At 37.2% G+C, this 17,290-nt stretch overlaps 1 protein-coding gene across 8 annotated transcripts in view; it reads left to right on the forward strand.

The window, feature by feature from the left end:
- VPS8 (VPS8 subunit of CORVET complex) overlaps positions 1-17,290 on the forward strand; it is a 251,993-nt gene that overhangs the window by 112,499 nt on the left and 122,204 nt on the right. For all 8 annotated transcript variants that reach the window (XR_009262061.1, XR_009262062.1, XM_058730711.1 and 5 more), the window contains 4 exons: positions 6,302-6,373; positions 12,044-12,163; positions 13,265-13,321; positions 17,200-17,282. Coding sequence is in view for 6 of the 8 variants with exons in the window: in XM_058730711.1 (XP_058586694.1) it covers positions 6,302-6,373; positions 12,044-12,163; positions 13,265-13,321; positions 17,200-17,282 (332 nt within the window). In the remaining 2 variants the exon portion in view is untranslated. The remainder of the gene's footprint in view (positions 1-6,301; positions 6,374-12,043; positions 12,164-13,264; positions 13,322-17,199; positions 17,283-17,290) is intronic.

A 17,290-nucleotide genomic window follows, 5' to 3' on the forward strand; every position in this document is an offset into this window, starting at 1 on the left:
ATTATTTCCTTCCTTTTACTGTTTTTGGATTTTGTTTGTTCTTTTCCTAGCTCCTTTAGTTGTAAGGCTAGGTTGTTTATTTGAGATATTTCTTGCTTCCTGAGGTAGGCCTGAATTGCTATAAAGTTTTGGACTCCTTTTGCTGTATCCCAAAGGTTTTGGACCATTGTGTTTTCATTTTCATTTGTGTCCATGTATTTTTTTCATTTCTTCTTTGATTTCCTGGTTGAACATTCATTGTTTAGTAGCATGTTGTTTAACCCTCCTGTATTTGTGGTCTTTCCAAATGTTTTCTTATGGTTGACTTCTAGTTTTATAGTGTTGTGGTCAGAAAAGGTGCATGGTATGATTTTAATCTTTTTGCATTTGTTGAGGCCTGTTGTGTGACCTAATATGTGACCTATTCTAGAGAATGTTCCATGTGCACTTGAAAACAATGTGCATTCTGCTGTTTTAGGTTGGAATGTTCTGAATATATATTTAAGTCTATCTAATCCAGTATATCATTTAAACCCATTCTTTCCTTGTTGCTTTTCTGTTTAGATGATCTGTGCATTGATCTAAGTGGGTGGTAAAGTCCCCCACTATAATTGTATTATTATCAAGTAGTTCCTTTTTGTTTGTTACTAATTGTTTGATATATTTGGGTGCTACTTGTTTGCTGCATAAATATTTACAATTGTTATGTCATCTTCTTGCTGGATTGTTCCCTTTATTATTATATATAATGCCCTTCTTTGTCTCTTGTTACAGTCTTTGTTTTAAAGTCCAGTTTGTCCAGTGTTAAGTATTGCTACTCTTTCTTTTGGCATCCATTTGCATGATAAATATTTCTCCCATCTCCTCACTTTCAGTCTGAAGGTGTCTTTTTATCTAAAACGAGTCTCTTGTAGGCAACATGTAGATGGGTCTTGTTTCCTTATCCATTCTGACATCCTATGTCTTTTGACTGAAGTATTTAGCCCCTTACATTCAAAGTTATTCCTGATAGATATGTATTTATTTCCATCTTATCACTTACTTTGTGGTTGTTTTTGGAGATTTTCTCTGATCCTGTCTTGTCTTTCTCTTGAGTTTTGCTGATTTTCTTTAGTGATATATTTGGATTTCTCTTTGTTTGTTGCATGTTTATTAGTGGGTTTTGATATATGGTTACTATTAGGTTTGTATATAACCTCTTCTGCAAATAATAGTTCTTATTAAGTTGATGGTTGTTCAACTTTGTATCCATTCTCTTCCCTTTTGTGCACATTTTGGGTATATGTTATTATATTTTATATCCTTTTTCTTGTGTGAGTTGTTTGGCTGAATATTACAGAAATACTCATTTTTACTGCTTTGTGTTTTGTGCTTTTATACTGTCACTTTTGTCCTCTCCTTTCCGCTCAAAGAGTCCTCTTTACTATTTCTTGCAGGGCTGGTATAGTGGTCATGAACTCCTTTAGTTTTTGTTTGTCTGTGAAGCTTTTATCTCTCCTTCTATTCCAAATGGTAGCCTTGCTGGATAGAGTATTTTTGGCTGCAGATTTTTCCCATTCAGCACTTTGAATATATCAAACCACTGCCTTCTGGCTTGCCAAGTTTTGTTGAAAAATCTCCAGATAGCCTTATGGGTTTTCCCTTGTAAGGTAATGACTTCTTTTGTTGCTTTTAAGATTCTTTTCTTCATTGCTATATTTTAAAAGTTTAATTACAATATGTCTTGGTGTTGGCCTGATTTTGTTGATTTTGATGGGTGTTGTGTGTGCCTCCTGGGTCTAGATGTCTGTTTCCTTCCCTGGATTAGCAAAGTTTTCAGCTATTATTTCTTTAAATAAATTTTCTGCCCTCTTTTCTCTCTCTTCCTCTAGGGCTCCTGTAACATGAATGTTGTTATATTTGATAGAGTCCCTGAGTTCCCTATGTCTGGTCTTAACATAATTCTTTCTCTCTTGTTCAGCTTCATTACTTTCTTTTACTTTTTCTCTGGGTCATTAATTGATTCTTCTGCTTTTCTAGCCTGCTTTTCATTGCATCAAGAATGTTTCTGATCTTGTTTATTGCCCTCTTTGTCTCTGATTGATTCTTCTTTAACTCTTATCTTTGTGGTAAGGGTCTCACTGATGTCTTCTTTTCTCAAACCCAGTGAGTATCCTTGTGATTGTTGCTTTAAATTCTCTGTAAGGTATGTTACTTATGTCACTTTCACTTCAATCTCTGGCTGCGGCCTTATCGTATTCTTTTACTTAGGATAAATTTCTCTGTCTTTGCATTTTGTCTAAATCTCTGCCTTATGTGTGTTAGAAATGCTAGTTATGTGTCCTGCTCCTGAAAGTAATGCCCTTAAGGTCATGTAGTGCCCAGGACCTACCTAGTGCTTCAGGGAATGTCTCTAGTGTGTGCTTGTTTGCTCTGCTGTTGTTTTCTGGTTGCTCTGTCCTTCATGCCAGTGGTCTTAGAAGCTCTCCTTGCCTGCCATAGACAATGTTTGGTCCTGGCCTGCATGTGGGGAGTTTTAACTAAGTGTGCTCTGATCTGCTTGTGGAGTGAGACCTGTCACCACCTCCACTGGAACTGAGGCCCTGCAAAAGTTTCTGGTCGGGAGATGTGGTATGGGCAGGGGGTTTGTGTTGGTTTTCTAAGGGGGGGCCCACTGTGCTGGAACTGATGCAGGCGTGACCGAGAAGGGCAGTTCCACCAGAGTACAGAGGGGGTGGGGCTTGTTGTAAGCAAGTTAGGCAGCCTGGTGTCAGAACTGCACTGCTTCCCATAGGTGGCTCTGTGTTTCTGCTGAGGGGCAAGAGAAGAAAATAGCACTAGCTAGCTCCTTTGTTTCCCAAAGAGGTGTGGTGTGTCCATGACTGCTGCCTCTCCAGGAAGAGTTCTGAGAAGAGCAAATAATGTACATCCCCTCCCCCCCCCACCCCCCCCCCCCCGCCCACCGCCATGTGCCTCAGCCACTCTTGAGATTGCTGCTTCCACACTGTCTGCCCCCAAGTTGCTTGCTTACCTTCTCTCCAGGAGCCCCTCAGTGCCCTCCAGCTCTATCACAGCTAAGCCTGTGACCTTTAAAATTCCAGGCTTCCCACCCCTATCAACCTTCAGTTTGTTTTCAGTCTTTAAGAGTCTGGGGAGGGTGGGTGATGTGTATTGAGGAGGGCACCTTTTGGGATGAGCACTGGGTGTTGTATGGAAACCAATTTGACAATAAATTTCATATTAGAATAAATAAATAAAAATAAAATAAAAATAAAATTCCAGGCCTTAAGCCCTGCTGATTGCAAGAATTCTTGAAATTCAGCCCCTCTTGTTTTCCAAGCTAATGGCTTTGGAGAAACGTTCTCCTTGTGCTTTCCTCTGTGTGCTCCTTTCTCTCTCATTCTTCTCCAAGACTACGGCTCCCTCCCCTCCCAAGGAGCTGCTGTTTCTCTTCTAAACCATGTCTCCACACTTTCCACCATCTTCAGTGTGGCCTCTTTTCTCCCTTTAGTGGAGTTTGTTCAGTCAATCTTCAGGTCAATTTCTGAGGTATGTAGGATGATTTGATAGGTATCTAGTTGTATTTATGGGACTAGGTGAGTCTAGGATCCTTCTACTCTGCTGTCATATTCTCCTGAACCAGGTTGTTCCTTTTTAAGGCTGTGTAATTTTCCATTTTATGTGTGTACAGTTTGTTGATCTGTTCACCAGTAGATGGTTCTTGGTTCTTGTTTTGAACACCACTATTATGAACATTTACATATGGGTCTTTGTGTGGACATAAATTTCTTGAGTAAATACCAAAGACTAGAATTGCTGGGTCATTTGTTAAGTGTTTTATTTTACTTTGTAAGAAACTGACAGGCTGTTTTCTAAAGTGGTTCTACCATTTTACATTCCTGCTAGTAGTATAGGTATCAGTCTGTTCCTTCATCTCACCAACACTTGCTATAGTTTATTTTTTTAAATTGACCATTCTAAAAGGTTGTAGTGGTATCTCATTATGGTTTTAATTATATTTTCCTTTTACCTAATGTCAGTAAGCATCTTTTCATTAAAATATATTAGCAGAGAAGACATGTTTGTCATCTGTATATATTCTCTTTGGTGAAATATCTGTTCATATTTTTAAAAATTGTGTATTTTCTTGCTAGGTTTGAAAGTTCTTTACAAATTTGAAATACAAGTTCTTTGTCAGATTACATAAGCTTAGCAAATGTTTTCTCCCAGTCTAGTTTGTCTTTAAAGACTGATAGTTTTACTCTAAGATATCACTCAGAATTGACTTTTCTGGGTCATACCATGTATACTATAGGCCTGTTCAATGTGTGAATTCAAGTCCTTTTATTTCAAGAAAGTCTTCTTGAATTACAGATTTAAATGCTTTTTCTACTTCATTATTTTGTTTCATCTTAAACTACAATTATTTGTATATTGTATTTTCTTTATCTTCTCTATTTGTCATCTTTTCTCTGATCCCTTTTACTTTTTTATTTAAATTTTATTAGTTCTCTTCATATATGCATTCGATTTCTCTTACTTTACTTGTGGTCATGTCTGTGCTTTTGGGTGGCTTGTAGGTCTTTGTGCTTCACAAACTGTCATTCTCCATTAGGACATGTTATTCCTCCAACAAGCATTGTATAATTGGAAGCATCTTCAATGGAGTGATAATGACAATGACATGCCATTTTAGTGGCAGCTGTAAACTACAACCAAAATATGTCATTATATATATCATAATATTCATACTAGAGTATATCACCACTTAATTATGTTTATACAAGTAAACTTTCAATATGTTTCAAAGCAGTGAATACATGCTGCCAAAAGGAAAATGGATAAGAAATTCTTTTCTTACTAGCTGTCACTGCTGTTGTTTTTAATATGTTAATTTCTCCGTGATTTTTAGTTAAATAGCACTTGTAGCAGAGAGTACCTTTTATTTGTACCTGCAGAGTGACATCTCATTTTGGCAGGCTGAGGTGGGGGTGGAGGTATGTGTTTGTATTAGTGTGTATCAGTGTGTTCATAAACCTGAAGATAGAACTGAGAGACTTTGTAGTTCATCTTTCTGTCTTCAGGCAGGGTAAAATTTAACCCACTTAAACATTAAAATATGTTCTGTTTGAGTTTACAGACTGAGAGTTCCTGCAGTCTCCTTGGTAACTCATCTCAACTTTTCTCAACTAACTGGCAGCAAAGCAGTCTCGTTGAAGAAAGAGCTTTAAAAAAAGAAAAGATTTTATTTTTCTGTCATTAAGTAGACAGATGAGCATCATTTGTTTAAAGCACTTAGTGTGTGTCAAGAGAGGAGAAGGAAGGGCATACTCATCCAAAGTATTATTGCAGAAGTTGGGGAAATTTAGGGCCTACTTAAAGAACAGCAGTATTTTGGTTTGAATGTAACCATAATGTAGTCGTGAAAGTTCATGGCTTTAAAATTCCTTTTTTTAAATCTCTTGGGACACTATGTGGTCTATTTTATTGTTTCAGGAAAATAACCACTAAATTACTGCTGTATTTCTAAGACCCACATGTGCTAAGTGAAAACCACAGGAAAGATCTTCAAGTCTTTCATCACTTTTATTATTCAATAAATATTTTTGTTTTAATTTTTTTGGTAGTGAAAACAATTTTAATTCCTTCATATATGCATTTTATAGGCACTAGGTATTTTCAGAATCCGATGCTGTCATTTACTTTGGTACATGTTTTGTTCTAAATATATCTGGCTCTACTTGTGCAAGGACATAAGAGTGCTGTACTTGGCGTGTTTTGAAAATGGGATACTTAGTCCTTATATGTAGGCTTGAGGATTTTAACATTGTGACAGTTTTACCATAATTTAAAAAAAATCTGTCATTGAACATCTTTTTTTTAGTTTTAATGAAAATCATGAGTTATTTTTCATGAAAGTTAATAAACTGTACTTCAGTTATTATTTCTAAATAACATAAATGGAATGATGGCTGAGCATGTAACACGTATTTTCTCAAGCCCTTGTTCATAAATTTGCTTCTTACCCTTAGTGTTGCTTCTTTTTCATTGCCTGTAAACTTTGTCTTCCTTTCTGAAGTCACTCTTTGGTTGTATGATAGTTACTATATTTTTATACTTGTTATCTGGTTTTAAAGTCCTAGAATACCATGCAGTATTAAATGCTATAGCTCTCTGGCTAACTTACTAAAAACAACTTACTATTTAAAGGTATAGAAGGAAAAACCTGATGAGGAATGGTTATCTTATTTGGGATTTTACCTGCCTATTAGTAAGAAATTAATACCTTGTTTCCTTCAAATTTTACAAATAATAATTATTTTTAAAAATTTCTTCCTGTTAGACTTTTGAAGATTTTAAAAATGACAAGCAAGCTGTAGAATATCAACAACGAATTGTGGACATTTTGTTGAAAGTGAGTACTCAGAGAATAGATGTCTTTGTATTAATGTTTAAGAAAGTTGAATTGTTTTATAGCAAAAATAATCTTATTTAATAATCTTATTTAATAAAGCAGTATGTGCAAAGAAGTTTTGTTGTGATGTCTTTGTCTTCCAAACCTGAGTGAAAAACTAATCATTAATTCAAAAAAAAATGTTACTGTATCTCAGCTATAGACTTGCTACTAGGATACAGGGTACTGCCCTTGAGAGATGCATTTTGTGGTAATTACTATATTAATATGATTTTGTGAAATAATGGTGACTGACTTCAGAATGCTTTAAGAAAACAATTAATGTGAAGAATCTTCTGTCTCAGACCAGCATCGCTGTGTTGCTGTAGTTTGACCGTGGCACTGAGGTAGTGGTAACACTTCAGAATGATTAGAGGCACAGAGAAGATCATCTCAGTTTAAATCTAACTAAATTCAGTCCAAAGCTATTTTGAGATCCATGCTGTTGCTAATGAATGAATGCAGAGACAGATGCTTTTCCTTTCCATCTGCACAGTTTGAACCAGGCCAGTTTCTTGTAGTTGAAAGCTTAGAATTTTCATCCTGTTCATTTGGCTGTAGAATGGAGATTTCTTCCTCTTAGGGAGTTTTCAATTATTTTGGACAAGATACCAAAATGAAATGTTCTCTAATTGTGTATGACATTAATGCATTACATTTATAATAGTTCTTTATAATTTTCAAAGCACGTTTATATACATTATCTTAATTGAGCTATTTATTAACCTTGTAAGATAGGCAGTGATGAATATGAGAATAAGCTTGCTAAGCCCCCAAAGAATGCCAGTTTGATCCAGGTAGGTGGTATGGAGAGTTTTTACCTGGAGTTCCTAAATGGTCTCTCAATACCTAATCTTGTCTTCCTTTAATTTGTGATCTTGCCTTTCCTTTATTCTTCTCTGACTCCCTGTTGGATCAGTTGGAATTGAGTTCGGCTGTGAGAGAAAATACAAAATAACGATAGTTTAGTTGTGATGGGAATTTATTTTTCTCCGTGGGAGTCTGCAGGTAGGCAACCTGATCTGGTCGAGTGGCTTCACAAACTCATTAGGGATGCAGATGCCTTCTGCTTTCACTGTTACTATTCTTAGTACATGGTTTCTGTCTTTTGGTCCAAAATACCTGCCTGGGTTCCAGCCATCACCTCTACATTCTAACCAGCCTGAATGCAGAAAGAGATGAAGAAAGGAGTTCCCTCTCTTTAAGAAAACTTTTTAGAAGTTGTGTACTACAATTCTGCTTATAACATGTTGATCAGAACTTAGATATATTGCTTCTCAGCTGCTAAGAGAGACTGAGAAATGTACTCTGTATTGTGGGTTACCATGTGTTTAGCCTAAAATAAGGAGTTCTGTTTCTAAGTTAGGAAGGAAGAACAGATGTTGGAGCACAAGTACTAGTTTCTGCCATACTCATCTAAAGCTGTTTAACATGACATCCAAGATCCTTCTATCTTTTCTGGTCCTTGACTACTTCTCTAACTTTTCTCTCCTATCTCCACCACACCGCCTGCAACACACTCTCTATATTACAGACTTCTCAACTATATTAAGTTATTGCAATTCATGAGCTTTCTGTGTCATCTTTATGTCTTAAGTTCTTTGTGTAGTTTTCTTTTATCCCATCATGCCTTTCCTTCCCTTTCTCTGCCTGGCAGATTCCTAACCATTGTCCAAGGCATAACTCAAATATCATCCATGAGAAACTCTTTTAGAATCTAGAATCCTCTTCCATATTTCCAGTTGGATTAGTTGCCCCTTCTCTGTGTTCATACAACACTTTATACTATACGCGGCACACTGTATGGTAATTGTTTACATCTATGTTTTCCTGCCTGGGACTGAGTTTCCTATAGATAGAGACTGTGAAGATTTTTTTTTTATGTGTATCCTTGTTTTAACGTGTCCAGCGCAATGGAAGCTAGTAGATGTTCAAGGCGTGTTTGCAAGTTTATTGAATTGGAATTTGAACTTAAAACTATACTAAGTTAGAGGAATGATCCAAATGAAGAGCCTGAAGCTCCATAAAGTACTTAAACTATTAGAGTTGGTGAATTGCTATCCTTGTGTATTGTTTTGGTAGTATTCATCTTGCGTCAATGAAGAATGAACTTTTGAGAGTTTTTTTCTCGTTTTTGATGAAAGAGTTGCACTGACAACTGTAGTACTGATGGAGCCAGTGAAAATAGGACTGTAGGCAGTGACCAGGGAACACTGGATGAACATTGCATGTAAGGTGATATGATGTGTGCTGAATGACTACAGACCTAGAAGTAAAAAGCTGTTAATTTGTGACTTTGTATAAGATTACTCAGAATTTTTGTAAGCATGGCCCCTGGAATAGGTAAGAAAGGAAACACAGAGGGGCCAGGATTTCGAGGAAGGTAACCGGTTAGACACTTGCTGAGGTGGCAAGGGAATTGGCTGAGAGTTAGAACTCTTTTCTCAGGAGTTATTTCCAGGATCATATAATTAAGGAGTTCACACCCAGAAACCAGAAGAAAGGGCTAAATAAGCAGAGAGGAGCACTGGCTGGGCCCAAGAGTTGAGTCCCAGGAAAGCACCTGTACACTGAAAGGGAGTGATGATTGAGTATTTTAAAGCTGGAGAAAGCTCTTTGAATTATCTATTACCAATTAGAATTTAGATATACACATACACAGATTATAACTTGAAATATTCTCATACTCTGGTAATGCTGAATTATGCACTTGAACAAGCTGTGTTTGCTGGACTAAAGCAAGGAGAGTTAAAGAAAGGGATACACTGCTACCAAAGTAAAAGGAGGTAGGCCAAAAGCTGGACCCCAAGGGAATGTTTTGTAACAGGAGGAATCTTACATTTTGTCTTTGAATGAGAGTGGGAGAGGGGACTTAGGACTTCCGATAGATGAGACAGTTTGTTGTTTAGCTAATTCAAAACAATGCCTGATCTTCCTTCCCTGTCTTCTGTATTCTCTTTCTTTGCTAATGCCATCATCGTCCTACCTGCCTGTCAGGCTCAAGGTCTGTCATTGTTTATTCCTCCTCTTTAAAAACCACACATTTCCACACAGATAAATCCTTGTCCTGTTGCCTCTTTCCGGTGGCGTCTTTTGCACCTGTTCCTGCTTCTGTTTTCATCATCACTGCCCTAGTTCGGACCCCAATTATCCATTGGAGGAGAGACTCCATTGCAGTCATATGCATCTTGCTTGGGCTCCCTGCCTTTTAATTCTTCCTTGTGTTATTTCACTCTGTTCTCCAACTGGGTAATTTTCCTAAGCCCAATCCTGATGATGATAAGCTCTCATGGTTGAACATGGTCAATAGAGCCCCAGTTTTCTTATGGAATAAACTCTAGATTCCTTAGAATGTATTCAAGGCCTCATCTTTTCAATCTGATATCTCCCTCCTCCTCTTGCATGTGGCTGCACTCTAAAGAAGTCCAGTTTCTTTGCACGCACTTGTATTTTCCAGTGTCCATGCTTTTGCTCACAGTCTTCTCTCTGGCGTGGGTTACTCTCTCTTCTCACATTCCCCTACTTTCCTCATTTCTTTTCAAATTCCTTCTCTCATTTTCCCTGCTGTGCTTTTGTAGCCATTTGTTCCTTTATGACAATGTTAGTTGCATTGTACCTTTTATTTAAGATTTGTTACCTGTTTCACCTTGCGTTCTTGCTCATAATTTCCTTGAAGGTATTTGCTATACCATCTCACTCATAGGAGGTACTCAGGAGATGAGAGCTCACCTAAAGCAGAGGAACGATTATGGTTTGATAACTGTGTGTGATCATAAACAGCCTGTTATATGAAACCATCTGTTTAAGGAACTGCTTATAGACAGGGCAGAAGCCATTCACTTCACTGATTGCTGGGCTAGCTGACGTCTTTTTTGGGATGCCTTCACTCTCTAGTTATCTTACTTAAAAAAGTGTTTTTAGGGACGCCTGGGTGGCTCAGTCGGTTAAGCGTCCGACTTCAGCCCGGGTCACGATCTCACGGTCCGTGAGTTCGAGCCCCGCGTCGGGCTCTGGGCTGATGGCTCAGAGCCTGGAGCCTGCTTCCGATTCTGTGTCTCCCTCTCTCTCTGCCCCTCCCCCATTCATGCTCTGTCTCTCTCTGTCTCAAAAATAAATAAACATTAAAAAAAAATTTTTTAAAAAGTGTTTTTATTTAAGAATAATTGACATACAATACTGTACTAGTTTCATATGTATAACATAGTGATTTCAGTATTTACATACATTATGAAATGGTCACCACAGTAAATCTAGTTACCATCTGTTACCATACGAAGCTGTTACAGTAGTATTGACTATATTCCCTATGCTGTACATTTCCTGTCTGTATCTTACTTGTTTTATAACTGGAAGTTTGTACCTCTTAATCCTCTTTACCTGTTTTATTCAACCCCCTTCCCCACTCCACCCCCCAGCAACCCTCAGTTAGTTCTGCATCTGTTTCTGTTTTGTTTTGTTCTTTAGATTTCACATAATAAGTGAAATCATATGGTATTTGTCTTTCTCTGACTTATTTCACTTAGCATAGTGTCCATCCATGTTGTAACACATGGTTAAGATTTCATTCTTTTTTGTGGCTGAGTAATATTCTATTGTATATAAATACCACATCTTCTTTTTTTAAAAAAATTTTTAATGTTTATTTTTGAGAGAGAGCGCACACATGTGCAGGCAAGCGAGGGAGGGGCAGAGAGGGAGCGAGACAGAGGATCCTAGCAGCTTCACCCTGTCAGCACAGTGCCCGATGTGGGGTTTGAACTCACGAACTGTGAGATTGTGACCTGAGCCAGAGTCGGATACTTAACCAACTGAGCCACTCAGGTGCCCCGTAAATACCACATCTTTATCCATTTATCTCTCGATGGAATTTAAGTTGCTTCCATATCTTGGCTGTTATAAGTAATGTTGCAGTAAACAGGGATGCATATATCTTTTTGAATTAGTGTTTTTGTTTTCTTTAGATAAATACTTAGAAGTGGAATTTCTGGATCAATACTATTTTCAGTTTTTTGAGGGACCTCCATACTGTTTTCTATAGTGGCTGCACTGATTTACATTCCCACCAACACTGCATGAGTCTTCCCTTTTCTCCACATCCTTGCTTACACTTGGATTATTTATCTTTTTGATACGTGCCATTCTGACAGGTGTGAGGTGATACCTCATGGTGGTTTTGATTTGTATTTTCCCGATGATGAGTGATGGCACATCTTTTCCTGTGCCTTCAAGTTACCTTAGTTTTAAACCCCAGAATGACTTTGCTCTCTCTGTGTTGGTAGGCAGCTTTTTGGTAGGTTTACTTTAATTTAAATTTAACTTCAGTAGGATTCTCTTTTAAGAATTCCAGAGGGAAACATGATTATTATTTCTTTGAAATCACCTCTCTTGCAATTCAGTTCTTATCCAAATTGTGCCTAGAAATATGCCAAAAATCATGAAAATTTTTTTCATTTCAGAATATGAATAGTTTTTGCTCCTTCTCTAAATGACATTGAACTCAATTGTTGCACAGCCTATAAAAGAATCTTTTCATGAGTCTCCAGTAATGAGGCTCCCTCTTCCCCTTCTAATGGTATAATTTTGTGTCAAACCAGATGATGTATTGAATAAATGGTCTCTTTTGCTCATTAGGTTATGGTGGAGAATTCAGATTTTACTCCTTCACAAGTAGGGTGTCTCTTTACGTTCCTTGCCCGGCAGCTTGCAAAGCCTGACAATACCTTGTTTGTAAACAGAACCCTTTTTGATCAGGTGAGTGTCTTTAATGATGAGAGCTAGAATTGTTTTTATGCTGTTTGCTGTTCACAGAAAAGTTCACTGGAGTATATAGTTTCTTAATATAAATAAGAAACTAGATAAATGTCTTATCAGGTAGAAACCTGTTGAGGTTTTAATTTGGATTAAATTGGTTGTTTCTTTTAATGGTGTGCCTGTGTAGTATGACTTTTCTTAGTAACTTGGTATCATGGGGGGTGTGGCTTGTGGAGATTGGTTTATAGAGATTTTGTTCTTTTAATTGTGTTCTCTGAATTGCCTAGAATTCTTTGCTCAAGAATTTTTCAATTTTAGAAGTCACCCATCTCATCGGTAGCAAGTCTCTGATGTTGATCATCTGTAAGAGAGGTTTCTTTTAGAAAGTCTCAATGTCCGTACAAATGACTTTGACTTTGAAGATCTCTCTTAATCCCAGTTAAATAGCTCCTGCATATCAACACATGGGTGGCAAAAAAAAAAAAAAAACAAAAAAACAAAACAAAAAAAAAACAAACACAACAAAAAAAACCACTTTATCTCTAGAGAAAGTTGCCAATAATGACAAGCATTTATTGAGCACTTTATAACACCAGGCTTTCTTCTAGAGTTTTATATGTGTATGTTAACTCACTGCTCCCCGAGCACCCCCATTCTGCAGATGAGGAAACTAAAGCCTGGAGAGGTTATGTCACTCATCCAGGATCATACTTAGTAAGTGTGATTCTTAGCAATAAATACTATTATTACATGTTAATAAAGTTGAGACTGAAATCCAAGTGGCCTGACTCTGAAGTCCATGCTTTTCTTGGTCCATGGTATCAGGGATCTTAAGGTTAAGGTGTGCTGGTAGCGCTGCCTTCCAGCCATGTTTCTGAACAGTAAAGATAAGATACATATTAAATTGATAGCATACTTGAGCCTGTGGTGCCATGTAATAGGCCAGTCAGTTGGGAAGACACCATATATCTGTGGTATTTGTTATGGCTGAGTATGGATGAATTGATGATATAGAAGGGGTAGTTATTGTTGTTTTCATTATACAATGTTACGGCATGCATGCTAGTCTCCAATAAAAAAAAATACCTTTCCTTTGACCAGGTCCTTGAATTCCTCTGTAGTCCTGATGATGACTCCCGACACTCTGAAAGACAGCAGGTATGAACCCCTGGGACTCTTATTGCTCAAGTATGGGAAAGAGGACAGAATAAGCTGGAAAGAACCCTTCTGTGCTAGACCTCATGAAACATAAGGGGGAAAAATTGTGCCAAACCCTAATACTAAGCTAGATAGTGGCAACTAGAAAATAGTGCAGATGGTTGTTAGGAGTACATTTATAAAGAATTCATATCAAACTAAATTCCTAGGAAGACTGGACCTGTCTTGCATTCAGCATGACTCACAGGGAATACTTCATCCTTCTCCATTAAGTAGCAACATTTGGCACCTGTTGTATCCTGCTTTCCACTAGGGCCATTTATCTGATAACCACTCGTGGCTGCTATGGTTCTGAACCAGAAAGGCTGCCAGATCTTGAGTATTGGGACATTGAACTTTGGGAGTACTCTATAGCCCCACTGCATTACGGCTAAACATTTCTGGAGACTAGAATCCATCTGTCCTTCCACTAATCACTGTGAGATAGTAACTGTTGGATTACCGCTTTTTTCTACTTAGGCCACTTTCTCGAGAGTCTCTTCTAGGAGTAGGATTCTTTCAAAGCTTACCCACTATAAGTGTGGGCACTAAGAGAGTCATCCTATTTAAAAGTTATGGCTAGACTTTGTCAGACAAGCAAGCTACAAAATATAAGTACTGTGAAAGCTACGCTGGTCTTTTTTATGGTAATAGTGCACAGCTGGGAGGTTGAGACTCTTGAGACTTGGCTAAAGAACTTAGGATAGCAGCAGTGACCCTTTTCTCCTCACAGCTGTGGCCCAGTGACTGCTGCAGACTGACTATTTTAGGAAGATAAGACAGCTGCTAGAATTTTGATTATCTCAAATTATATTGAATATAAATAATAATGTGGACCCCTCACTTTGCCCCTGTCTCTCTATTGGCAGGAAAAGTGGATCTTGGTGTTGCTATGTACAATGATAAAGAATTTTAATATAAATAACTAAAATAAATAGAAATAGAAATAAAAACCAAATCTAAATGTACAAGTCAAACCTTGAAAAGTAATCCTTGTATAGTAATGTTCTATTATCGGGAGTCTCCTTTGAGACTATTAGGGTTTTTTCTCGATTCATTTGAGAAATACAGAAAACTGATGAAGTAAATTGCTCAAGTTCAAAACTAAGATTAGAACTCAATTCCTTCCGTTCCAGTCCAGCACTCTTGTACTCTATATGTAAAAATTTTTGCATGCAGTATTTTTTATTGTTTTCTGGTGGTATGCTGATAAAATTTTAACAGCTGGTTCCCCAGGTGTAATTCTGACATGAATGTTAGTTGATATTTTCAATATTTAAGTGAGTAAGATGAAAGTACAGGAGTGAAAGCATGGCAGGACTTCGTACATTCATCAGTGATGTCTTTGCTGAATCAGTTCTTAAATACTGGAAACATATAAGGCAAGGCCTTAATTTTCTGTGCTGTGTGCAATGTGATGATTGTGACAAGCACACTTTTAAATTTGATGGCCTTATTAACCTTGTTTCCATTACTCTCTTAGCCAGGGATTGGCAGGTTTTTGCTTTTTTTGTTTTTGTTCTGTAAAGGACCAAAGAGTAAATATTTTAGGCTTTGTGGGACAGATAGGTTCCATGTCACACATGTGTCTTTTTGTTTATTTTATATCCCTTTAAAATAAGTAAAATATAGTAACCCCTGATTTTTATAACATGTGTCGATTTCCGTAGTGTAAGTACTCCCACCATGGCTGATTTCAGCCTACCAACATGATGTCACTGAACATGGAATTGGGAAGAGATGCACAGTGCCACACCCTGGTATAATATTTCCACCACATAGATGAAGTAACAAACCTCAAGAGCATACACAGTAAAATGTAGTAAAATAATTAGGAAGTAGTGAATTGTATAAATTACCTTTTTTAATTTAATTAATTGTAAATTTGTATAATTTAATTTTTAACAATCACTATGTTTAACAACTGGCTTATACAGTTCCTGAAAACTTAATTCTGCTGAATTGTTAAGACTGGCTCCAGCAATGGCATTTCTATTATATTATTCCAAATTGAGGCTCCCAGTAGATGAGTTCACTCCATAGTTCTTTTTAAAAAAAAATTTTTTTTTTTTTAACATTTATTTATTTTTGAGACAGAGAGAGAGAGCATGAATAGGGGAGGGTCAGAGAAAGAGGGAGATACAGAATCCGAAACAGGCTCCAGGCTCTGAGCTGTCAGCCCAGAGCCCGACGCGGGGCTCGAACCCACGGACCGTGAGATCATGACCTGAGCGAAGTCGGACGCTTAACCGACTGAGCCACCCAGGCGCCCCTCCATAGTTCTATACTACAGTATATTATAATGCTCAAAATGGACTCAGTTAAGGTTCTGAACAGTAAGTTTTAGATAGGTTTTATTTCTTTTCTGCTTTTTTGTCTTTTCTTAACTTGAAAGTAATCGATTTCCTGGGAGTGCCTGGGTGGCTCAGTCGGTTAAGTGTCCAACTTAGGCTCAGGTCATGATCTCACAGCTTGTGGGTTTGAGCCCCATGTCAGGCTCTGGGCTGATAGCTCAGAGCCTGGAGCCTGCTTTGGATTCTGTATCTCTGTCTCTCTCTGCTCCTCCCCTCCCCTGCTCACTTGCTCGCTCTCTCTCTCTCTCTCTCTCTCTCTCAAAAATAAGCATTAAAAAAATCTTAAAAAAATTATTAGTTTTCCATGTTAGAAAAATATTTGTTAAATGGTTTCCTGAAGTTCTGGGAAGGGTCATGTTACTCTGGATCTCAAACTTAAATATAAGAGAGAGCTTTCTCATATTGTTCTATGACTGTATAATGTTTCTGTTGTATTTTGAGTTTTATTTTAAAATATTGATGAATCAACCTCAACATCCTATTCACTTTTTTATTCAGCTACCTGGTGTGGTTAGAGCTTAATTATATGAACCCCAGTGTTTTATTTGTGTGTGTGTGTGTGTGTGTGTGCGCCATAAAATTGATTTTAACCACTTTCAGTGTACATTTCAGTGGCTTTAAGTATATATGATTGTTGTGCGGTGATCATCACCATCCATCTTTAGAACTTTATCATGAATTCCTGAACTGAGCCTCCCCATTAAGCAGTAAGCATTAACTCCCCATTAACACCTTCCCCAGCCCCTGCCAGCCACCATTCTACTTTCTGTCTCTATGAATTTGACTACTTTGGGTACCTCATATAAATAGAATCATATAATATTTATCCTTTTGTGACTGGCTTGTTTCACTTAGCATAATGTTTTTAAGGTTCATCCATGTTATTTCATGTGACAGAATTCCATTCTGTTTTAAGGCTGAATAATATTCCATTATATGCATATACCATAATTTGTACATCCATTCATCCATTAATGGACATTTGGGTTATTTCTACCTTTTGTCTCTTATGAATAATGCTATTTTGAAAAACCCTAATGTTTAAGTAGAAAAATTAAACATGTAAGCATGGATACTACCTATGGACAGTAGATTTTAAAGAACTGTGAGACATGAAAGCACCAGACAAAAATTCACTTCTTGAAAGAATATATATGGACGTTTTTGGCTTAGTGGAGGGTCAGATATTAGAATATTAGATATTCTAATAAGGATTTATTTACAAACACTGTGGCATTTCTTCCATGTTTGAAAAATAGAGCCATTTATCTTTTTGTAAGACTTCATTGCAATGTGATCAACATAAGGGTACCTACCTCCTGGTACTTCGTATATGGGAAAGCCAAGTCAAAACATCAACTAATAAGACCAAAAAAAAAAAAAAAAAAGGAAAAGTTACATTTTGTGTGGCTGAATGGACCCTTAAAGAGTTAGTAAATAAAAGTAGATTCCAAAGTGTTTTACTCATTTATTTTAAATATTCAGGTCCTTTTAGAATTGCTGCAAGCTGGAGGCATAGTTCAGTTTGAAGAGAGTCGGCTCATCCGTATGGCAGAAAAAGCAGAGTTGTAAGTTG

The sequence above is a fragment of the Neofelis nebulosa genome, chromosome 5 (assembly GCF_028018385.1).
Source record: "Neofelis nebulosa isolate mNeoNeb1 chromosome 5, mNeoNeb1.pri, whole genome shotgun sequence".
Lineage (NCBI taxonomy): Eukaryota > Metazoa > Chordata > Mammalia > Carnivora > Felidae > Neofelis > Neofelis nebulosa.